Source organism: Nansenia antarctica (genome assembly GCF_963989245.1).
Source record: "Nansenia antarctica genome assembly, chromosome: 2".
Taxonomy (NCBI): Eukaryota; Metazoa; Chordata; class Actinopteri; order Argentiniformes; family Microstomatidae; genus Nansenia; species Nansenia antarctica.
In genome coordinates, this window is record NC_137675.1 from 72764055 (window position 1) to 72788189 (window position 24135).

The 24135-nt window shown below is 43.4% G+C and overlaps 4 protein-coding genes across 4 annotated transcripts; 3 read left to right on the forward strand and 1 right to left on the reverse strand.

Annotated features, from left to right (window-relative positions):
* Nucleotides 1–5632: 5632 nt before the first annotated feature.
* elob (elongin B) lies at nucleotides 5633–9939 on the forward strand. Its single transcript, XM_080522557.1, has 4 exons — nucleotides 5633–5673; nucleotides 7392–7526; nucleotides 8339–8447; nucleotides 8643–9939. Exons 1-4 carry the CDS (start codon nucleotides 5671–5673, stop codon nucleotides 8753–8755), a joined length of 360 nt encoding a protein of 119 aa, XP_080378683.1. The 5' UTR covers nucleotides 5633–5670; the 3' UTR covers nucleotides 8756–9939.
* Nucleotides 9940–10223: 284 nt separating this feature from the next.
* Nucleotides 10224–12197, forward strand: LOC308150570 (putative nuclease HARBI1; the record flags this gene model as incomplete). Its single annotated transcript, XM_080523388.1, has 4 exons — nucleotides 10224–10297; nucleotides 10560–10901; nucleotides 11028–11268; nucleotides 11476–12197. The coding sequence occupies exons 2-4, from the start codon at nucleotides 10599–10601 to the stop codon at nucleotides 12195–12197; spliced, it is 1266 nt and encodes a 421-aa protein (XP_080379514.1). The 5' UTR covers nucleotides 10224–10297; nucleotides 10560–10598.
* Nucleotides 12198–14557: 2360 nt separating this feature from the next.
* armc5 (armadillo repeat containing 5) lies at nucleotides 14558–19583 on the forward strand (the record flags this gene model as incomplete). The annotated part of the gene is made up of 8 exons (XM_080523389.1): nucleotides 14558–14962; nucleotides 15065–15095; nucleotides 15188–15298; nucleotides 15415–16309; nucleotides 16419–16527; nucleotides 16795–17263; nucleotides 17347–17479; nucleotides 17619–19583. The coding sequence occupies 8 exons, from the start codon at nucleotides 14558–14560 to the stop codon at nucleotides 19198–19200; spliced, it is 3735 nt and encodes a 1244-aa protein (XP_080379515.1). The 3' UTR covers nucleotides 19201–19583.
* A 422-nt stretch (nucleotides 19584–20005) lies between these two features.
* cox6a2 (cytochrome c oxidase subunit 6A2) lies at nucleotides 20006–22311 on the reverse strand. Its single transcript, XM_080524424.1, has 4 exons — nucleotides 22183–22311; nucleotides 21197–21268; nucleotides 20693–20835; nucleotides 20006–20257 (listed from the first exon to the last, which is right to left on the reverse strand). Exons 2-4 carry the CDS (start codon nucleotides 21264–21266, stop codon nucleotides 20168–20170), a joined length of 303 nt encoding a protein of 100 aa, XP_080380550.1. The 5' UTR covers nucleotides 21267–21268; nucleotides 22183–22311; the 3' UTR covers nucleotides 20006–20167.
* Nucleotides 22312–24135: the final 1824 nt, after the last annotated feature.

Below are 24135 nucleotides of genomic sequence, written 5' to 3' on the forward strand. Positions count from 1 at the left end.
GGAAATGACCCAAAACATACTGCATAAGCAGCCCTGGAGTTTTTTAAGGCAAAGAAGTGGAATATTCTGCAATGGCCGAGTCAATCACCTGAGTCAATCACCTGATTTCAACCCGATCAAGCATGCATTTCACTTGACAAAAATAAAGGCAGAAAGACCTACAAACAAACAACAACTGAAGACAGTTGCCGTAAGGCCACATGATTCTCGACATTTATTAAAAAGGAACATTTTATTTATGATTATTTTGATTTGTCCAATTACATTTGAACCCCTGAAAATAGGGGTTCATACAATATTTTTGTTCAACCCCTTGAATTAAAGCTGAAAGTCTCCACTTCAATTGCATCTTGATGGAAATTGTGTCACTGTCCAAATATTTCTAGAAGTTTCTCTTTTTGAAATGTTCATGTTATTTTATGATTTTGACATTACACACTAGTTTCAAGTTTATTGTTACATCACATTACACAAGAGTAAGACAGTAAAATTCTTAGGCTTCGGTTCCTGACATTGCAACACAAGACATAAGGCAATAGGCATAATTCAAGATAAAACAAAAATAACAGTAGTACAGGACATAAGTGACAAAGAATAATAAGACAGGATATAGTTATCAGTATCTGGACAATTTGCAGACAATAAGGCAATAGGCATAATACAAGTTAAAAGTGACAATAGTACAGGTAAGACAGGATACACTAGTGGTGCAACAAGTAATAATGGATAGTTCAATAGTAAAGTGGCTGTGAGCTTAAGGTTCACGTAGTTCGTATACATGTGGTGTGCTTGGAAATGATAGTCAATTGTCTACAGTGGGCTTGTTCATGAGCTTGAACACCTGGGGGAAGTAGCTGTTGGTTAGCCTCTGAGTTTTGGCCCTGAGCCTCCGGAAGAGGCCTCGCCTTTTGGACGCATTGGTTCGAACAGGCTGTGGCTGGGATCTTTGATGATCCTCCGGGCTTTGCTGACACACCGTTTGTCCTATATATCCTGGATGGACGGAAGCTCACATCCAGTGATGCGCTCGGCTGTCCACATCACCCTCTGTAGCACTCTGCGGTTGAGGGCAGTGCAGTTGCCCTGCCAGGCAGTGATGCACCCAGTCAGTATACTCTCGGTTGTGCCTCTGTAGAAGGCCCGCAGGGTTTTCAACTCCATGCCAAACTTCTTCAACCGCACTACATTTGGAGTGTTCAATATTCTAATTATTGATAAAATATGTCTTATTGTGTTATATGTGTCATATTTTTAAAGCATTCTGTATTTTCATACTGTGGTGGGTTGACATAATTCACCCACGGAACTATGGGTTGGGAGTATTGTTCCGCACGGAGAGTTAAGTGCGTGGTACCCAAGTTGTTACGTCAGTTATAGTTACTGCTTGAAGCATGTGGTTGAGACTCGTTCATGTCTGTCAATAAACGTCTAGCTGTGACATTTGATACGCCGCCTCCGACTCCCGTCTCTCGGCACTACAATACCCCATAATTTGTATCCCACTAATTTTTCAAACATTTCTGGAAAATTGTTATACAAACCCGAGATTCAGAAGGTGGATTTATTTTCTTTATCAGACTTTTCTTTATTTTCTTGTCATTTTGATCATTGCTTGGGTCTCACAGGGTTAACGATACTTTTGTGACTATAGTATACTTTCATTGAAAAAGAGGGTTTAGCTGTGCAATCGAGTCCATGGTGTAATAGCATATATTTCCACCAGATGGCATACATTTGATACTATTAGTAGGGTCCAAAACCAAAATTCCGTGACCACTCTCTGGCTAACATGTTTTGATGATTTATTTGACTTCTAGGGACCTTTTATGAAAAATGTAGCCTCCAGGTCCCTCCCAAAAATCCCGTTTTTTTTTGCTAGAGGGCCAAATCCAAAATACCTGTAACCTTTAAGGCAGGTGAACCTGTGGCGGACAGGATGACAGTGACCACCACCCACCAGCTCCCAGCCATGTCCGAGGGGCGTGGGGTGGTGCTTCAGCTAGGGGTGGCGCACTAGATATGCCAAGTAGTTGGCACGGAGACAGTGTTGGCATTCTGCATCTGGAGGGAGATGGATGAAGTCCAAGAGTTGTTTTTCATTCTCTTCCACTTCTCGGCACGGGCCTCAGCCATGGTGCTGCTCTTTTTGTGGCCATAGATGACATCTTGTGTGAACTGGAAGAGCTCCTCTACCACCTCCTCCTCAAGGTGAAGGCTATCTCCACACCGTGAGAGTTGCCGTCTTGCCACAGGGCTCTTAGCCACCTTGTCATACACCGACAATTTCCTTGTTCCATAGAAGCCTGAGTTGGCATCACAGCCTGTAATACAATGTAGCTGCACAATACAGTCTGCCATCTCCTCAGTCACTAGGCCACGGCATACAATTATCTCCTGCTTTCTCTTGATATAGATAGAGCATACCTGGCAACTGCTGTGAGATGGCCGCTGCTGCGACATAGATATGACAACAGGGCCACTGTAGCCTGACTCACGCAGAACTGCATAAGCAGAGAAGAGGATGGTGTCAGCCTCAGACTGGTCAAAGATGTTGTTCTGCATTGGTTGTTGTGTTGACAAGTTGGTGCGATGAGAGCCAACAGAGTAAACAATATCTGCATCTACAGTCTGTGCAAGGTCGGTCAGGTAGCTGCATATTAGTTGTTGCAGCTGCACCTTGTTGCTGACGCTACACAGCAGCGTTTTGAACACTCTGGCAGAGGGGAAGGGGTCACCCAATTTCATGTAGGTGTTGGGGACATGTGCCTTACCCTGTACCCGCAGGTCTCGCTCGTCATCTTTCGTTGAGTATGCTCCATCGTAAGGGTCATTCACACAGATGATACGGTCAGCATCACCATGGCGGGCAAGGATGATGGATGACACCTTGTGGACGTCGTCCGACCACTTGTATGGGGTGTCATCTTGTGTCATCTTGTGTCTGTCGATCTTCTGCTGATCCTCCAAATCATGCCCATGTCGACGAGAGCGATGTAAGGTCCTTTCAGAACTACAGATTGGAGAGAGAGCTTCTGGATGAGCTTGCTCTTCTGCGTCTTCCTGTATGTGCCATTGGAGTTGAATAAGGCTGTCTCCTCGACAACACAGTGTTCCAACAACTCTGGGAGATTCACAAGTTAACTGACCTCAACCAGGTCGATCACTGCCTTGAGAGCATCCTGCTCCATCTCAGCAGAACCTTGGGTTCCTCCCCGGGTTTCTTCGTGCATGGCCCCTTGGCAATGTCAAGCGTTTGCTCAATGGGACGGATGCATGGAGGGAGGTATTCTTACTGAACACTCTGTCTCGTAAAATGCTGGTCAACTTCTCCTCTCCTGCAGCACGGGCTGAGTTGAAGTCAGCAATGAGCTCATCAGAGGCAGGCATGGCTGACTGTAGGGTGCGGAGGGTGGGTGAGGCCGGGTCGAACGGGAAGGAGTCAAACTCATGCATGCATGCGACCAGGTCCTGCAAACACTGCTCATCCTCTCGCATCCGTGGCCACATTGCATGTGCTTCTTCTTGGCTTCTTTTCGGTTGGCCAGCGTGTTGTGAGCCGCCCGGATCTGGGTCACATTGTTCATATTTCTGGAGTGCACTAGCAGCTGCTTCTCATTCTAGAGGATGGAGAGCCAGCCAGACTTCATTTTGCTGCCCTTGTTCATTGTACACTCATGTCCCAGGCCATGTAGGACTAGGGGTTGCCTGTGATGGACTGAGTGAAATCAGTCCGAAGGAAGGCGACCTGATCAGCAAGGAGAGCTAGTCAGCATTGCCCAGAAGTCAGGCAGCAACCTCCCATACCTATTGTTATCGTACGCTACCATTATTAATTATTAATCAAGCCTTTGACTCTAATATGTCAACAATATGAACAAGAATTTTTAACCTGGCTTTATCCAATGTTTAGATTTAAGTTCTTGAATGTTATGCAAATTACCGCATATTTAATTAGGTAACACCTCATTTGCATATTTAAACATGCAATTTGGCCCTCTGGCAAAAAACCCCGGGATTTTTGGGAGGGACCTGGAGGCTAAATTTTTCATAAAAGGTCAAATAAATAATCAAAACATGTTAGCCAGAGAGAGAGTGGTCGCGGAATTTTGGTTTTGGACCCTATTAATAGTATCAAATGTATGCCATCTGGTGGAAATATATGGTATTACACCATGTTCTATATCGTGGAGCGATTGCACTACGTGCCTGCACTACACCTCAAGATGGCGGCAGCTATGGATGTTGACATCCGTGGCTTAAACATCGGAGCAAACAAGAAACGCAAACGCAAGGTAGAGAATCTATCTGTTTGTAAACACAATATAATGGAGTTTAATCAACTCTAAATGCTATTATTATTATTATTATAGCAAACTTGATGACTTGATGACCTAGGTAACAGGAAGCCCGCACTTGCTAGCGGCAACGGATCTCATTATGACGGATGATGAGTCTGCGTTTCACTGAATTGTTTCGGTGATAGCTAGCTAACCGTTTGCTTAACAATCTAGACTACAAAACTAAACTCACTAGTCAGCGAAATCTAACGTGATAAGGCAAAAAATATGTATAAAACATGTAGAAGCACTGACATTTTGCGAAAATCAATGGCAAATAGCTGCTAGCTGGATAGCTACTTGCCTCGTGACGTTTTGAGTAGGACGTGTCTGGAGGCTTGAGGAGAGGACGCAAGGAATACTTTTTCTAACAAATGAGATGGCCATCCTCTGTTATAACAACTGTTTTAATGCAATTGTTGTTCAACATGATGTCCTTTAGGCTTATACTTTGTAAGGGGGAGTAGTCCTTGGTTTATTTATATTACAAAGGTAAAGAAAAGAAAACATGTTATATACTTTGTACTTAAGATCCAAACTGTTGGAGTATAGAGCTAAATAAACTCAAAATGTTTCCACTTTCCAATACTTATGGAGGGCGCAGTATGTAAGTGGCCCATGTTTGACAGCATGATAAATGTCAATGAATACAATGGTTGATGAACAACGACTCATGATCATTGTGAATATTTCAAATGTCTGCATCCTAAATGCCTCTAAAACCCTAGTTAATCTAAATGTTGAATTTGTACAACTGGCAACTAAAACCTGTCAATTTCAGGGACACAACAAGAGAGAGAGAAATGAGAACCAGGAAAAGCCGGTAAGTACTTTGAGTACTTTGTGTGTGTATATTTATAAGAAAACATGTTATATGGACGATCAGTGTGTTCCATCAACATCACTAAAGGAAAATCCAGGTTTATTCTGACAGGTCTCACGAGAGTTCTTAAAAATATCCAGGCATATTCTGATAAATCTCGCGAGAGTTATCAAAAATAAGCCAGGATTTTCATTTAGCGACGTTGATGGAATACCCCCAGACCTGTGAGATATGGGGCTATATGTGTGATTGTTTTGCAGAAAGTATGGTTTACATACAACATTTATGAAAATATAAATAATAAATAAATTAAAATAAAGAAATTAAAATAATTATAAAAAAACAAATTAATAAAATAACAGCACTGCACGGTATTAATTGTCTCATCTTCATCATGCTAATGGAAATGGTGAGAGTACATGTACTGTTTCAGCGGACAGCTGTTGTGTGTTATGATTCTCGCAGTGCAGGGTGGGATCGAGGAGGCGTAGGTGCAACCGATCAGGAGAAATGGTGAGTGAACAGACAACCAGCTCGAAATAATTATTTTAAAACTACCAATGACTTGATGTTGCTATTGCTTTTTTGCTGCCAAAGAAACGTTGACACACCAGGACCCGGTATAACTCACTGAGTTATAGCCAAAGAAGCTCGCTAGTTATGTGGCCATCTCTTTGTTTCGTAGTCGCTAGCGTATGTCGGTAAATGGGGACTAGGCGCTAGCTAGCTAGCTGAACCAGGGGTACAGGGGTTTGTAGGGTCGCTAGCTAATGTTAGCTTACGTTACTGGTGTCATTTGAAGCAGATATCATTTACATTTTGAGCATTTAGCAGACGCCATCATCCAAATCGACTTAAAACAAATCAATGTGTCTAAGTAAGTGAATCATCTAGCAATCACTCATCGCAAGTAAAGTAATCTGCTCGGGCCAGGGGCAGTCATAATGCTAGAAATAACATTCTGTCCACTAGCTTTCCACGATAAAATGGAAAGTATGTTGTTACTTAACTCCAACATGATTTCTTAGGAGAGACAAATGATCCAAACTGATACATTACTGTTGCCAGATAACGCTAGCTAGCGTTTATAGCCAGATACTAATTTACGCGTCGCCGATTGAATTAGCTTTCTTGCTATGTTGTGGTTCGTGCTGCTAGTACATGTAGAATGTGTATCTACATGTTGTTTATGTAGCCACGTTGGTTTAATAGTAAAACCAATTAAAATGGCAACGCATTTTGTCGCATGGCTAACACTAGCCAGCCAGCTTATTTGATTTCCAGACCAGACACAGTTGTCTGGCACTGTCTCTGTGTATGATAGCTGAAGTTAGCTGTTAGCTAGCTACGTATGAGCAATTTGAGCCTTGTAACGTTGAAATCTAGTAGCTGAACTATGCTAGAATATATGTATAGTATTTACTGTTTGTATTAATGACTGTAGGCCAATCGATGGACACTATCAGCCATGTCCCCTCAATGATCAAACTGCCAGTGATCCGGGAGTGTCAAGCCTATGAGTGTCAGTTAAACTTTTGTTTTGTGGTTACGGTCGCTAGCTACATGGTTCAAGAGGGCTTTAACGAGTAACGTTTCTAAGATGTTGCTGTTGTTGTTAGTATTAGTATTATTATTATTATTAGTAGTATTACAGAGTGTTAACCCTCTCAACATAAGGCAAGATCTCCCTCAATGCTTCTATTTAGATAGCAAAGTGAATGTTGGAAAATGGATAGGCCTGGAATTGAGGCCTAGTTCTGCTGAGCTCTTTAATGTTTGTTTCAATTAAAACATGAATTTCTAAGGCAGTGCAATTGCCTACGGAAGTCATTGCCATGAAATATAAATCTGTAATTTCTACAAACTATTCCCTAGCTCTGTCCCGCAATCTGAGGTAATGCAATGATGTTGCCCTCTGCCTCTGGGCTCCTTCTTAAACTGTTACTCCCTTTCTATTCCAATTTCGAGATAATTTATCCAACTGTAAAATCTAACAGCATTGTAGCTCTGACCAGAAATTTTTTTTGTTAATTTTTTTGTTTGAGAAGCCTACTTCCCAGTTTGCATCTGTGGATCCTTGTATTAACACTTTTTGCTTTTACAGCTGCCACCCTGAAGTCAGTGTCCTGTGTGGACTTAGCTGTTGACAGCTCAGTTTCCCACAGTCTTTGTACTCATGATGGTAACCAATTCTACCAAACCTCTAACCCTTTTGCTTGTTGTTGTCTTAGGATGTGTTTCTGATGATCCGGCGTCACAAGACGACCATCTTCACTGATGCCAAAGAGTCCACTACTGTTTATGAGCTGAAGCGCATTGTGGAGGGTATCCTGAAGAGGGCGCCGGAGGAACAGAGGCTCTATAAGGTAAGTAAGGTGGATCACACAAGAATGATAAAGATTTACAAGTGTGGGAGAGAAAGGTGTTGTCATAGAAAGAAATAGAAAGAAACTGCATTCCTTTGGATGGGATACATCAGCTTCAGCTTTCCCGTTGTCCTTTCTCAACTGGCCCCTTTATGCTGTGTAAGCAGTTTCTTGATATGTATGAGGGTCTGTATTACCCCTTTACCACCAAGACAGTTTGAAGGCCAGTTCGGAGCCGGTGCCTAATCTCGAACCAGTTCTTCGTGTTTCGACTGTAAAAGAACCAGCTCTTGGCCAGGTCTAGAACCAAGAACCACTTATGTCAGGGGCTGGGCCGGGATTATCGTGACCAACTGAGACCAAGAATTTATTAGATATGTTTAACTGCATTGTGATCGATACCAGGACAGTCTATGCTAGGTAGCTAGCTTACAACAAAGGCGACACAACATGTGTTGTGTTCAGTGTTAATAATAATTAAAACATGTTAGGCAATTACCTTTCTTCTTGAATGTAATCGCTGTCCATAGCAATTGTGACAAGCAGCACAAATACCTATAAATATTGTTGTTGTGCTTGAAGTTGGTGCATTTCTGGGAAAGTGACGTAATGACATGGCTCTCTAAAAGCAAACCGGCCCCTGGAGAAAGCAAACTGCTTCTCAGAAGGTTTTCAAGTTGCACCAACTGCGAACCGACACTAGCACCAGCTCAGAACTAGAACTAGGGTTGCGTTGGTAGAAAGGGGGTATCAGTTAAGCCCTGGTAATGTTGTTGAACCTTACTATCTTTTTCTGCATTCTCTTTTGTCAGGATGACATGCTGCTGGAAGATAGTAAGACTCTTGGAGACTGTGGGTTCACAAACCAAACAGCCAGACCTCAGGCCCCAGGCACTGTTGGATTAGCTTTCCGCCTCAGTGGTGAGTGCTCACGTTGATGTTTTAGTCCAGCAGTACCTACCTGTCTTGTGTTTTGTTCAGATAATGATAATGATGTGTGCCATTAAGCAGATGCCGTTGCCTTTTCCTTAATTAATTTGGCATTTGTCACCCTCTCCTTATCAATCAAATCACACTCTTCTTTCTGTCATACACTCTCTCCCTCTTCTCTATTAGATGATGCATTTGAGCAGCTGCGAGTTGAGCCCTTCTCCAGCCCCCCAGAGCTTCCTGACGTCATGAAGCCTCAGGACTCTGGCAGCACAGCCAACGAGCAGGCTGTACAGTGAAGGAAAAGAGTAGGCAGGGAGGGAGGGACAGAGGGAGGACATGTGGAAGGGTAGTGGGTGATATCTGGGAAGTTGTGCTTTGGGTTAGGTGGGGGGGGGGGGGGCTTCACAGACTGTAGTATGGGTTACATGTGAGTGGACCTGTGAGATATTTCACTCTGCAGGAAAAACATGAATTCACTTGCCAGTTCATGGCATCACATTATTTCTCAACTAGGCTAACGCATGTTTAGATACAACCATGACCCGTCAACAAAGATTTCTGACTGATTTGTTTGGCCACTGTCAGTCATTTTGGGGATTGGTAGAAAAAGAAAAAAAGGCTGAACATATGAATCATACCTCTTATTTAATGAATTCAAGTTGTTTAATGAATTCAAATTGTTTTGGGAGGGTGTAGCCTTATGTGCATTTTGTGTGTTTTTGGTTTGGTGGGAATTTGAGAATGGAGTGGCTATTACATTTTTTTGAATGCCCTCTTGCTGATTTCATTTATGTTTGAGTGTTTCTCTATTAAATATTAATATTATAATTTAGCCTTTTTAATTACTTTTTGAGCTGTTGTGTGTGGAGCAACCACAGGGGGTGTGAGTTTGTCATTAGCTTATCTAGAGAACATGATGCATGATATGGATCTGAAATAAAAACAGATTAACATGTTAATGCCAGGACATGATATAACATGTATAGTGGAACACACACATACACACGTACACAGTGAGAGGTTGTTGTGAAGATTTAGAATTGGTGAAATTGTCATTTCGGTGAAAAGATACTCAGTTTTCCACTATCTGGTGTTTTTGTTTGATATTTTTTGGTCTTTTTGACCTTTGCACTGGAGTTCCTGTGTCTACTGTTTTTTTCTCTATGTATATTCAAAAGGTACACAAATTAGTCATTTGATTTCCCCCCAACAAAATATCCTTATTTTTTTAATCAAAGGAGAAATGGAGATACAAAGTTTTGTATATTGAAATCTTAGTGGAGGTGTTTTGAAAAAATATGAAGGATATTGGAAAGAGACATGAATTAACCTGTCATTGATGATTTTAAAGGCTCAAAAGGTGAAAAGGTTGCAATGTAACTGGATTTGTTCACTATTAAGCTCGAAAGCGGGAATTCATAATAGCAGCACCTGTAATTGTCTTGCGTTTATATTAAAAAAAACTACCCTTTTCTTTTCCAGACCCTATGTGGTGTTGGCTGTGGTCTTTTGTATAAATGCGTTTTATGCCATTCTCATCCATGGGTCAGTTCAGTCTGGAGGAGGCATAGTCGGAGAGGTCTGGGTTTTGGAAATGTCAATCAACATGCTCTAGAATTTGAGACGGTATACAACAAACCAAAGCTACGGTGGAACTCTCATGTCAGCAATTTAACAGTGTGAATACAAGCTCATAGCGCCAGGGGGCGACGTCTAGCTACTGGCTCCCTTGTGCAGGCTCGAGGAAGTGAGACAGATCTGAAACACGAAACAACAAGACAGATACGAACAAACCGAAAGTCTGATATGCGACTGATCTAACTGGAATCGAAGTGCCGGTAGGTGGTCTTCATCAGTTATTAATGTAACAACACGTCGCAGTCAGTCCTATACAAATCTTGATCATTTTTTTAAAAATGAGACAAAAGTTAGTAGTAGTAGCTAATCCATGGGTGGCATGCTAGTGGAGCTTCGGTGCAGTTACTTTTCATTCTAGTGTTTCATCAATCTATATTGGCTAAACGTCCGGATTGATATGTTATGCAAAACACAACATAAAACATTTGCCATAATAAGTCACACAATGGTCTATCCTGGTAGGTCTGCCCAGCTAGTCTGTCCGACGCCGGCACGACCACGATGTACAGCAGCTGTGTAGAGTCGGCTGGCCGAGCTGTGCTCGAAATGATGCAGCGGGAATGGGAGCCTCTCTCTCAGGGCGAACTGGAGCAACGCTTGGACCAGGCCGTGGAGGAAATTCTGGAGGCCGACCTCATAGCCAAGGTTCAAACTCAGCTCGGACCCATTTCCCTCCATCTGGTGGAACCTCAGTTGCACACAGAACCCCATATGCAGCTACCCGAATCAGCCACACTTTCTCAGGAAGAAGATGGGTCTGAAACTCAACAGTCAAGTGACGCTGAGGACAACGCCTCAGTTAAGGTGGGTTCAGTGTTTTGATCTCATCGATGTGCTTTGAGTATGTCGCCCCTCCCCCTATCTGCATTGACATTGAACCATTTCTGTCACTTGCAATACAATCACTTTTTTCTAACTTTACCCCCCCAGTACATTACAGAGCTCCTCCAGAATTCCAACTCAAGTTACAATAGGAGTCGCTTGGCTGGGCGTGCCCGCTTGTCGATGTCCCACACTGTTCTCCTGTCCCTCACCCTCCTCTCCAAGCGCCTCAGCTATCGCTCTGTGTCTACAAGTTTCCGCCTAGAGAGAGGAAACATCCACAGGATCTTCTTCTCCTTTTGCGAGCGTGTTAACATGCTGGAGGACCAACAAATTAGATGGCCGACTGGTATGTATGAGTCTATTTAAAATGTAAACTGAAAAGCTCTCTTTAATAATCTCTACTATGATCACTACCCATTGAACAACTGCTCTCATATGGACTCAGGTGCAGTCTTATTCTGGCTGGTTTTGAAATGGTGAATGTGCACATTAAAACTATCTACACTGTTTTCACACCCCCACCCATATTTGTTTCTGCCCCTCTCTCTTCCAGACAAAGAGGCTGTTGATAACCTCCTCCCCCTCTCTAGCCTGCTTGGAAAAGCCGAGGAGCTGGAAGAGCAAGGTGTCCCCAGGGTTCTAGGAGTCTTGGGGCACACCCGCATTCCCATCCGCCTGCCCATTGGGAAACAAGATGTGCAGAGCATGGTTCCGGAGGTTAAGAGGATGAAGAAGGAAGCCCATCCTGACTCCTGGTTGAACCTGGAGCTTGTGTGTGACCATAAGGGTAGATTCATGCACTGCAGACTCAGCAAGGGATCAGACATGGACAGAGCCAGTGCCCTGAGAGACAAACTCAAACAGCAGCCTGACATGATGCCTCCAGGGTCTTGCCTAGTGGCTAGAGTGGGGTACCCAGTCTCCAACCAGATTATAACCCCATACCCATCTGGTCGTGGACCCAGGGAGAATCTTTATAATAAGACCCTGGAGACCCATTTTGACCTCTTGGACCAGGCTGTGGCAGACCTGAAAGCCAGATTCCAAAGACTCAGATATCTGGACATGGGGAACTATGAAAGGGCCAAAGCAGTCGTCCTTACTGCCTGCATACTACACAATGTGTTTCTGGACATGGGGGAATTGGTCAAAGGACAGATTGAGAGGGAGGCTGTGACACAAGAGGGTGAAGGAGAGATACAAGAGGAGGGTGTGAGAAGAAGGGAAATTATTGCAGATTTATTGTATAAAGAATTGGATTCAGGAAGTACGTGAAATGAGTAGCTCTGGTTTCCATGAAGTTGAATAAAATGACATGTACGCCTTCATATTCTTCTCTAAATAAAGAATATCATAGCCACACAGTCTTATAGGATTGGAAATATAGGATTATTTGTACCCTATATATAATACTATGTACAATATTGAATGTCATGTAATAAGTATAGTCTAACAAGAACTGATACACTTATGAACAATCAAGACTGCGGCTACTGCGCATCTTTTAGGTATTGTAAAAATAACTTTTTAGTACACCTTTTTCCCCCCTTATAGTCTTTCTGTTCATGGACACAATTGCATTAATTTAACCACACAAAAAACTCAGTTCAGAGCTATTGTTCCTCTGCTCCAGTGTGCTGTGCTGTTACTCTGACAGCTGGGCACTATTGTTTTGAGACAGATTTGAGATGGCACGGGCTAGGTTATTGATGGCCTCAATCTTCCTCTCCTCTAGGGCCTTCTGCTGGGCCCACATGTTCATCTTCCTCTCCTGCAGCTCCATGTACAGTTGTAGGACATCCTGTGGGGGTCTGGAGGGGAAGGGGGCAGCAGTTGTCAGGGAAGGTGTAGGGAGAATGGGTGTGAATCTCTTGCTGGCGATAGCCTTGCCCAATTTGGTTCCATGAAGTTTGGCCCTGCGCTGTGCCTCTATCTCCTCCCTGCTCTTGCCCAGGACCTCATGCATGGCCTTAAAGAACTCCCAGTGGACACTCTGGACACCCAGTCTTTTAGCCCGCTCAGCGTTCTTCCTGTATGTGGCAAGCATGTTCCTCCACTTAAGGTCACACTCATAGGCCTTGATGGTGATATCAGGGTTTCCTGCTGACCTCAGCTTGGTAGTCATCCTCTCAGCCACAGTCTCCCACAGTTTCTTCTTCTTGCACACTGGCTGGTCAAAAGCGTGGTCCATTTCAAGTCGGGTATGGACAAGTTCCCATGTGGCTTGTAAAGTCCACACAAACTCTGGAAAACAGTTACTGGTTAATATTGAATATATTAAGTTAAAATCAATAGATTTCAATGAATTAAGAATGAAAGAAATTGAACTTACTTAATATGTGTTATTGTTTTTATAATTGTAATGATCAGAAGTGCTTCACATAGGTATGTTAGTTTACAGAAACTTTCACCATTGAGATATTGACCAATACAGACACAATGCTTGGCGGTAATAAAGTCATCGAGCCCTCCTCGCATCTAACGGTGGATGCAATCTGCTGACGAGATAAGTTGGAAAGCACTCACCTGCTTTCGATTTTTCAGAATCCAAATTTGACACAGTTGCATGTTCAACCACTTCAACGCTCTCTGTTACAATTGACTCAATAACCTCCATACCAGTCCTAATAGTGACAAATACTTTAAGCTGTTTGTAGTAGAACAACCAATGATATCGACGAATTTAACAACTCCTCAATGGCACCGATGATTTTTTCCGCATCAACTAAAACGATGATTATAACAACAACAGCATGTATCCATTGCATCGGAGAGGAGTTTGGGAATTGTAGTTCTTAGTTCTTGTAGACTAATGAACGAAGCGTTATTGTGCGATCTATCAACTACAATCCCTGAATACTTTGAGCTATGACTAGCAACGAGGAAATGCGAAGTGCTTTTTTGGGAGATGTAGTTCATTAGAACGAGATCTAACCTATATGCTTCAATTGGAGACTACAAGACCCACGATTAAATAAAGTACCCTTACACATATCCCTCCCTCCTTTTCGCCACCGCCCCCTGTTTGTCGTTCAGCTAAAGATGGCGTTAGCGGCTAGCCACACCGATTGTTTTTAGTTTGATACAAAATAATTAGGCCGGTCGAAATTATGAATTCTAGACAAAACCGTATAATCTTTTAGATATAGGCTTGAAATATAGAATGGGATATTGTATTCCCACCATAAAGAACCGGTTTGTTTGTTTGGCCTTCTCGCATACGTAGGCCTTTTTTAAGGGAGTGGACCGAAGGTAGACGAACTTCAACTCCCAGCAGCTTTGCTGAGAGGTGGGGTCAGAGGGTAATTTTTCCACTTGTCATGCCGGTATCTGTAGTCTTTTGTTGAATTCCATAATTGTGTATTAACTTTGGAACGTTGCAGTTTAAAAAATGAATTAGAGGAGATGTCTCACCATTATTTGCAATAATGTTTTTGCAATAAATAATGTTAATAATCGTTTGCAATATTTGATATTTATACAACATATGAGGAAGTTGTTATATACAACAGTAACTATCCCCACATATGCTCCCAGACCCCCTCTCAACCTTCATGTCATCACAATCTGCCTGAGGTGACTCGTTAGTGAGGATAGGATCAGAGGAGTGGGTGAGGTAGAGTCTAAGTGGTACCATGGCTTCATTGCCAGTACAAGGAAGTCGGAAACATGCGACAGGGGTGGGCACCTCTAGAGAAGTGTCCTCATCCTCCCCAGAGGCTTCGCTGAAGTGGTGCCTCTCTCAGCTCTCTAAACCTGGACTGGCATCCGAGGACCAGAGCAAAGGCTATCCAGGGCCGGACACAGGTGGGGGCAGAGAGATGGAGAAGAGAGCTAAAGCTGGCCAGTGGCGAGCACTAGTGGCCATCCGTACACAGCACATCAAAGGAGGCACTGCTGGGATTGCCCTATTCAGAACACAGGGTGGAACACAGCCCCTCTTGAACTTGCTCAAACACCCTGAGTGTTCTAGGAAGACCCTGGACCTGGCTCTAAGTATCCTGGCCAATTGCTGCACTGAGAGATCGACACGAGTTGAGGTGAGTTTTAATGATAGATGGAGGACAAATAAGGGCTACACATTTTAAATGTGAATTTAAATTGCATGTGATAACATTTTTTTTTCTCTCTCCCCTCCAAAGGTTCGTAAGCTTGGGGGAATATCTATTATGGGTAAGTCGCTGTCCCAGGAATTGCATTTCTATGCCCATGTTAATAAATATTTTATAAACAATGACAATTAATTGTGTTTCTGCTTTTAACAGTGGATATTCTGAAAAGGAATGTAGCCATGGAGACAGTTCAGAACAGAGCTGCTCGTGCCTTGGGCAACTTGGCCATGGACCCGGAGAGTTCAACACTCATCCACTCTGCTGGTATGTCTGAGAATCGCTGCTGGTGTGTCGATGAACACACAATTTGCTTGTGTTTTTCTTTGCTTCCTTTTGAAATATGTAACATTTAACGTAAATTACCTTTCTCTCTGACCCAGGTGGTGTTCCGCTTCTCCTCCTCTGTGTGTCTCTGCCTTCTGCTCCATCCTCTCCCTCTGTTGACTCTTCTGAAGCCGCCTCTCCGAAAATAGAGTGTGCTCAGTCAGCCGCCCGTGCTCTCCTCTACCTGTCAGACACGCCCTCCAACCGCCTCTTGCTGCTCACTCAGGGCACTCTGCCTGCTCTTGCCCCGCTCATTGCTCCAGAATACCCTCTCGGACTGAGGCGGACAGCTCTTAGGACCCTCCACGAGCTTACCAGAGGCTGCGGAGTAGAATGTGCCAGAGAGGTGTCCCGTTCTGGGGTTCTTGCTCAGCTAGGGGTCATGGCATTGGGGGAGGCAGGCAAACCTTTTGAGGAACTAGCATTGAAAACCCTGGCTAACTTATGCTCCCAAGGCTGCCTGCGTCCTCTGGTGGGTTCACTGGGGGTCATACCGAAATTTACTGAGGAGGTCAAGAAGGACCTTCTGAAGTCTGGGGTGTACCTCAAAGCGCTCTGCTTGTGTTGCAAGGAGGCAGTAAACCGTGCCAAGGTGAAAGAGAGCAGTGGTTTGGAGGTGCTTATTGGCATTTTAGGGGCCCATCTGAACCACCCCCTTGCCAGATTGGCCATTTTGGCCTGTGTTGACTTTGTCTATGATGAAAGTGCCCTGGAACAATTGCAAGAATTGGGACTAGTACCTCTGCTAGTTGCTCGATTAGTTGAGCTTGCTAAAGGCGAAGAGCCATCTGCTGGGAAGATGGACATAAACCTCACCTCTACCATGTCTACTTCAGAGATTCTGTCCACATCATGCTTTGATTCATTTGATTTCCCGTCCCTCGAGGCGAGCAGGAAAGAGGAAGCTGGGAAGGAGCAGGGTCCTGGGTCATCCAGCTTTCTTAGCCTGAGGTAAGTGAACACTCTCTTTTCCAATTAGGCCTTGGAAGAATGATGTTTAAATTATTATTGTTGTTATTCTTTTTTTCAGTCATCTGACCTCTCTGTCCTGATTCTCCAGGTCCTGGCTAGTATCTGAGGGTTTGATCTCGCCTGAGGGGGATCTTCTCGACTCCCCTGGGGGCATGGACGGAGATTGGGGAAACCTTCCCATTCCCTCCTCCTCTCCCCTAAATCCTTGCTCTGATGGTCTATCCCCATTAAAATGCTCCTCCCCTACCCAATCTGTCTCTTCCACCACTCCCCTGGCCCCATCCAAACCTGGCCGTCAGCAATTGCCTGCTCCCTCTACCTCAATGAGCCCCCCAGCTCAGGTCCACATGTCATCTCCTTCTAAAAACACAGATCCGCCTCCCAGCACCCCTCAGCCTTCCTCTGCTTCCACCCCTCAAGTCCTGCTCATTTCCTCTCCCCCGTCTCTCCCTTCTCCCACTAAGCCACACCTCACCCCTGTCTCCCCATCCAAGTTCACCTCCCCTCCAAGGAAACGACCCCGTGTTCAGCCAGCTGCCCACACAAGTATGGTCCTTCTTGACACCCCTCCCACATTGTCACGATCACAGGCATACCACCACCCCTACCACCCAGAACCCTGGGCTCCAGAGTCTCCCATTCTGCTTCTACTCTCACGCTTCTCTCATGCTACTGACCCCAGCGCTGCCCTGATTAACTCCAGCATCATCTCTGGACTGCTGTTCTACCTCACCCAGCATCAAGACCCCAGTGGCAGATGCTTTCGCATGTTGTGCCGGCTGAGCTGCAACCCAAATTGCCTGCAGGCTCTTGTCAGGACTGGGTCTGTGGCATTGATCCGGCACCATCTCTGCGAGAGAGGGGGTGAGCAAGGGGTCAAGAAAGGGGGAGTGAAGCAGACTGACAGAGTCAAAGCCAAAGTGAAACAGCTTGGTAAGTTTCATTGTTGTTCTGCCATATATTTCTATTTTATATTTGGTTGATTCAGTTATTATTATATGTCTATGTTTCTACAGGTCTTGCTCTCCTCAGTAATCTGCGTGTTCAGTGTGAGTCTGGATTTGGCACTGGAGTCCTGTCCCATGTGATGCTTTCTGGTTCAGAGTCCGACAAGCTGAACTGTGCTCTCTCTCTACCACTTATGAATAGGTAATTATAGTGTTGCATCATTTATCATCTGCTGATGATAATAGAATTTGATTAACATTCTGCTGATGTGTAGTACTTTGTGTAGTACTTTGTTGTGTGTTCATTCAAATCCTTAACATTATATTTTGTTCCCTTTCAGTAACAAGGTTCTCCTGAAGAAACTTCTACTGGACAACGGCGGCCTACTCTTGGCTCTGGAGCCTCTCAGTTGTCATGACGATGGTGAAGAGGAAGACCATCACACCAGTGAGTGTCAAAGATTGCTCTCAGACTGTCTTAACTCACCACAACAAGTCTCAGCCCCGCAGCACCACTCTCTGCACTTCTCCCTCCTGATTGGATGCCTCTCCAGTCTGGTGGGTGGTCCCAAAGCAGAATTGGACAAAAAAAGGCCTGTGGCACCCAGTCCCATGAAAACCCCATCAGTGTGTGAAATCATTGAAGATTCTCCCCCTCTCTTGAAGAAGCCTCGCCTAGAGAACCTATGCCCTTACCATGAATCAACCTTTGACCTCCTCTTCTTGCTGGACGATGGAACCCAGGTTTCAGCCAACAGGGAGGCAGTGGCTGGGGCGGAGGGCTCAGATGAGGTGGGGTCTGAGTACTTCAGGGCCTTGTTGAGGGGTGGCTTTGGAGAGGCACAGGGCAGCACTAAGGAGGCCATTCCTATTAGGGACGTCAGCAGAGGTATGCTGCTACCAGTTCTGCACTACCTGCATGGTTGTCGCCTGAACAAGGACTTAAAGAACACAATGCAACAGGAGGGTGAGACAAGGATAGGAGGCAGAGGACTCTGTCAGGTTTTGGGATCTTTGGCCTCTAAAGGACTGGTTATCTGTACAGAGGGAGCAGAAGAACACTCAGTGGTGGAGACCCAGGGTTTCCAGACGACACCCATAGCAGAGATAATGATGGGTGCTTGCAGGTTTTTGGTGACCAAGCTGCAGAAGGAGGTGGAGGATCTATGTGTGGCTCTACTCATGTCCTGCTCTACAAAGTCTTCTGGTCGAACTGCATCTTTTCACACTGAGAAAAACACTGGAAAAAAGTCTACCTCTAACCTAAACCAATATGATGGATCAGGGGGAGAGTCTGCTGATGAGAGTCTGGCAAGCCGTACATCTGGATTGGAGTTCAGTGGTTCTAAGGCACAGAAAGTCACACACACAGTTTCTCAGGCCCGCACAGTAGGACAGTCTAAGACACTTCACGGTCCTGGACTCAAATCCTGTCACCAAAGAGAGAGTACAGCGCATCCTGCCACTGGACCAGACCAGAAGGGCAAGAAGGCAGCAAATGCAACCTCAAACACGGAGACAATCTCTTGTGTCGAATCAGTTTTAGGACCACGTTGTGTGTCTCAAACGGGAATCAGGGAATCACGATTGGTCTCAAAGCGCTCAAGAAAACACTCTAAACCACAGACTGGCTCAAACACACAGCAGGTTGTGGACTCAGATTCAGCACCCACCCAGGACTCAGAAGATGGCCCTGGAGGATGGGCTCTTGGTGCTCTCCTACCCCAGGTGTACTGCTTCTCCCAGCGTTACAGCTACCCTGGTCTGGGCCGGGCCTGTCTGTCTTTACTGCTGGGTTCTCCGGGGTCCCCACAGCTTTTCTCTGACTCTACCGACTGCCTCAGAAGACTGGCCAGGGAGGCAGACTGTACAGAGACTCTGAAACGTGACTTAGTGAGCCTGGCTACCATGGCTCTGAGCTGAGCTGAGGGGGGAGAGTGGATTTGAGGACAGTATTATGGAGAAATTAGATTTTGATGGAATTATGATGGAATTTTGATGGAATCATCGAATCATCGATAGAATGATATCTAATTTTCAAAAATAGTGAGGAATATATAATATAGGTTTTTCCAAAAATGATTACCTGGAAAATATAATCTTTTTTTTTCTCAAATGCATAGCTTTAATGTCAGCATTGATGTTTACAAAGTAATTGGAATTTTGTTTTATTTTTGTAATTCAGAAATAGTTCATTTATATTTTGATTTTATGAGCTTAGCTGCCATGTAAAGGGATATAGAAGTATAATTAGAAAATCTCTCTGTAACATAAGTTGTATTATAATTTATTTCAGCGTCTTTGAGCCTCGGAAAAGCGCTATATAAATCAATGAATTATTATTATTATTATTATTATTATTGATATGAGCTTCATGTAATATGCTAACGCCATTTGTTATGTACTGTTTCTGTGTTATTTTCCTTTGACTTGACAAATGTAGATACAGTAAATAAATGTCATGCATTGGCTTGGATGACTGGCGTAATCAGGGTTGGACCAGGTGTCATTTTGTAAATGTTGTAAATATAGCAAATTTAGCTAGCAGTTGAGGTTAAGACCACACATAAGGAGATTACAATTCTCTCGTAGAATCAGGCTCCTCAATAAATCTGCTTAAACATTCATGTTTTTGTGTTTTAATTTCCTCACATTTGAACCATTCTTATTTATCCTACTAGACAATATAGTGCAAGTTAAACACAACAAATGCCACTCAAGTCTCACACAGTGGAAAGTCGAGGTTTATTTCTATCTGACCACACAGTGGAAGTGCATATTGTTCCCTGGGGCAGCATCATTAAGCCAGATACAGTGCAGATTGGCTATTCAGTTTGAAGCCGCCAGTATTGGGAACGCAGCTCAGCATGGACGTTTAGGAGTGCTCCTCTCAGTGGTGACCTCCCTCATAGCCATCAGGGAGAGCATTAGTGTGAGAGTTGTGGAAGAGAGAGTGGTTTCCATCACCCCATGGAAATTTCTGAGAGAGAGAGAGAGAGAGAGAGATATTCAATGATATTGTGTTTTAGATAGATTGGATAAGGTAGCTCACATTCATAGACAGACATTTATTTAAGATAAGATTTATATACTTATACAGCATATATAGCATTGAAATAAAGGGAGAGTGGCAGACTTGGGTGTACCACATCAACAACTCCCAATGCCCACTCACAGGATGTTGCTTTGTTATCTTTCCCCATTAAATGATAAACCCAATTCCTAAACCCCAAATCAACCATTTACCCCTACCTCCAATGCACTTGTGTGGACCTAAGAGGACTGAGCAGGTGAAAGCCAAATGCAAAATCTCAATCTGGCCTATAAAAGTATAGTTCATTACCATAATGAACTAATCTCAGATCTCCACAAGCGCATAAGGGCGTTCAAGTGCATTTGCCACCTTCTGTCTCACCTTGGTGCGGATGAACAGGTGTGGGTAGGCCACAAACTCAGGATTCTCATGGTTGTGCGCCTGCATCTTCATGTAGACATTTGCCATGCAAACGGCCACACCAGGTAAGGCCAACACAAATGACAGGATCTTCCAGGTCTTTGCTGTGGAATTGAAACACAAAGTGATAGTATATAGCAGATCAGTCTGGACTCACAATAAAGGGTACAGCAGAGCTACAACATCATTATACACAAACATGGTTCCTTGTCTCTTGCACTGACATTCAGAACAGCAGGGAAAAAGCACCACAACGATAGTAAGACAGACATCGATAACGCATTTAACTTGGCTGGCATTATAGTGCAGCCCTGGACAAACATGACATGAATGTGGAGGTAGGCTGCCAACTCTCTAAACACCACAGTTAATATTAAACCCAAAACTCCAACTATATATGCATGGTTAGCACAGGCTGTACGGCAGAGATAATGAGAGAAACAATGAGAGCCATTTCACACTGACCTCCGCCTTCATGGCTTGCGTGTGAAGCAGCTGCGAACACCCGACGGGCCGCCATCGCAGGAGGAGACATCCCTTGACAAAAAGAAAGAACTCTCAGAAATGTACAGGGGAAGAGAGTGTGTTTGTGTGTGAGTTTTAACAATTTGTCATATACACTCACTGAACACTTTATTAGGTACACCTGTACACCTTCTCATTCATGGAGGTGGTGTAATGGTCTGGGGAATGTTTTCTTGGCACACCTTGGGCCCATTAATAGCAATCAACCATCACTTGAATGCCACAGCCTATTTGAGTATTGTTGCTCACCATGTGTATCCCTTCATGTCCACAATGTCCCTATCTTCTAATGGCTACTTCCAGCATGATAATGCACCATGTCACAAAACAAAAGTCATCTTAAACTGGTTTCATGAACATGACAGTGAGTTCAGTGTTCTTCAGTGGCCTTCCCAGGCACCAGATCTGAATCCAATAGACACCTTTGGGATGTTGTAGAACGGGAGATTCACAGCTTGAAAGTGCACCTGAAAAATCTTCAGGAATTGCATGATGCAATCATGTAATCATGGACTAGAATCTCAAAGGAATGTTACCAACATCTTGTGGAATCAATGCCCTGAAGAATTGAGGCTGTTTTGAGAGCAAAGGATCTATATATATATAGAGCCCTACCCAGGATTCGTATATTGTTCCTAATAAAGTGTTCGGTGAGTGTTTGTTGTTCAATAACTTTGCAGTGACCTCCATGAGAATTACTTAAAATACATATTCACTGACAGAAAATGACGTATCCAATTCTTCTTAGATCAAGTCAAACATATGTTAATACATTTTGGTGGATTTCATATAAAACGAAAAGCAAGACAAAAACAAACAGGAATTATGCCTGAGGCCTACATCTGTTATTTGTGATCTCAAATGAGAGAATTAAAAAACTAACAAATATATATATTTAAATACTTGAAGTAAATATAAATACTTACTGTACAGTTGATAGTGTAGTCTCCTTTAAATTGGTAAGTCCTTTGTTTCTCTAACTTTTTATTTCTCCACCTTTATGCTGTTTGTCCTTCGGTCTGACCTGAGCTGAACTGAATTGGGAGACTCCTCCCCATTGCAATCTGTCTGTCTGCCAAGAAACATGAAGTTTATATTTGGTCAAGTGCAAAGGCGGGCAGATCTGTGTTGAGGAGATAGAGAACATTAGGAAGAAACAGGGGTTATTTTTAAATATTTAGTTTACATGTAGTAGAGACATTTTTACATGGAAGGCAATGCAAGTGTGTGTGTGTGTGTGTGTTTGCACTTGAGTAGGCCTATGCCTATACATTGTGTGTTGGAATAGAGTTAGACCAACTAGATTGTTCAACAAGTGTATCCTCTATCTCCAGACTACCAATACATTGATCAAACATGAGAGTGGACTAAAAATTAAAAATGCATATTGCCTCCCGTTAAGAGGGCCTTCTGCGTCATTGAAGTTCATTGACTAACATAATTGGCGGGAAAAACCAAAGCATGCCTTTTTCTGAGTGAAATTACGTCTTTTCTTTCAACAGTTAATAGTGACATAGTTGCACCAACAAACTATATACATATTAGGAATTAAAATATGTCTCTTTTCTGTTCTGTTGACATTTTTCTTTCTATTGAGCCCCAGGCATGACACCATATAGGAAGTTCAGTATGACTGAGAGGTGCGTCTGCTAATCATTACGTAGCTTGGCCCTCGTCCCTTTAATTTACTGAAGTCTGTCTTGAATTTCGTCCAGCTGGACTTCATACAGGTCAGAAATAGCTCCCACTATGTGTCACAGGGTAACATTGATATCACTGCTGCCACTCCCCCCCCCCCCCCTCTTATATTGAACTTATTGTTGAACTTTTAAACAACAGTTAGTTCCGACCAAGTAATTTGATTGGACATTTTTACAGAGTGAAATCTGTTGTGGTATTTAAAAATGGCGGTTATCGATGAAGTCTATGAACATGGGATTTTTTTCAGAATAAAAGTCTAAACTTTTTTTTCCAGAATAAAAGCCCAAAAACAAATCGGAATAAAAGTTTGATTTTTTTTATTTCAGAATAAAAGTCAGATTTTTTATTTCAGAATAAAAGTCTGAAAAAAAAATCTGAATAAAACTCAGAAATAGTTTTTCAGAATAAAAGTCAGATTTTCTTTTTCAGAATAAAACTCTGAAAAAAAATATTTCAGAGTAAAAGTCTCAACCTTTTTTTTCAGAATAAAAGTCAGAATTCTTTTTTTTTCATTGGAGACCAATGAGGTGTATTTTTTTAATGAATGAATGGTCTTTATTGTCATTTATACAGTACAGGTACCATACAACGAAATTTAGGAGGAGGGGCTCCCCTGGTGCTTGTAAAAAAGACTAAAAAACAAGAGGTCCAAGGGTAAAATAAAAAAGGGAAAAGGCTATGTACACTATCTACTATACTATACTACTATACTATACAATAAAACACTGTGCTGTACTCTATGCTATGCTATAAATATCCTAACTTTTTCCTGTATCTGAACCTTATGTACACGAGGGTTGTCATATTGCACATAGTATTTTTGCACATTCATTTAAAGTGTCGCAGTTAGCAGGTTTGAAATGTTCACAGTTGTATTTCAATATTGCACTTATGTTTACAATCTAGTAGCTGCCATCAAATTGTCTAGATTGTCCAGTTCCTAGATTCTAGGTCTTTGCTGTGTTCAGGGCCTGAATGGCCCTAGGGTAGAAGCTGAGCTTCAGTCTATTTGTCCGTGCGAACATGGTCCTGAACCGCCTGCCTGAGCAAAGTGTTCGTTCAAAGTGTTCGTTCCCAGGGTGGGATGGGTCCCTGGAGATCTTGGAGGCCTTCCTGAGGCAGCGTGTGTTGTACAGCTCTTCCAGAGGGGAAGGGGGCGCCGATGATCTTCTGGGCCG

What these genes read in the sequence shown, in the direction of transcription:
- elob (XM_080522557.1), top strand. An exon ending in AGGAACAGAGGCTCTATAAG is followed by an intron (nt 7,527 to 8,338) that starts GTAAGTAAGGTG and finishes CTCTTTTGTCAG; the next exon opens with GATGACATGCTGCTGGAAGA. An exon ending in ATTAGCTTTCCGCCTCAGTG is followed by an intron (nt 8,448 to 8,642) that starts GTGAGTGCTCAC and finishes CTTCTCTATTAG; the next exon opens with ATGATGCATTTGAGCAGCTG.
- cox6a2 (XM_080524424.1), bottom strand. Translation starts at nt 21,266, where the DNA reads ATGTCTCCTCCTGCGATGGCGGCCCGTCGGGTGTTCGCAGCTGCTTCA. An exon ending in CGCAAGCCATGAAGGCGGAG is followed by an intron (nt 20,836 to 21,196) that starts GTCAGTGTGAAA and finishes TCAATTCCACAG; the next exon opens with CAAAGACCTGGAAGATCCTG. An exon ending in ACCTGTTCATCCGCACCAAG is followed by an intron (nt 20,258 to 20,692) that starts GTGAGACAGAAG and finishes TCTCTCTCTCAG; the next exon opens with AAATTTCCATGGGGTGATGG.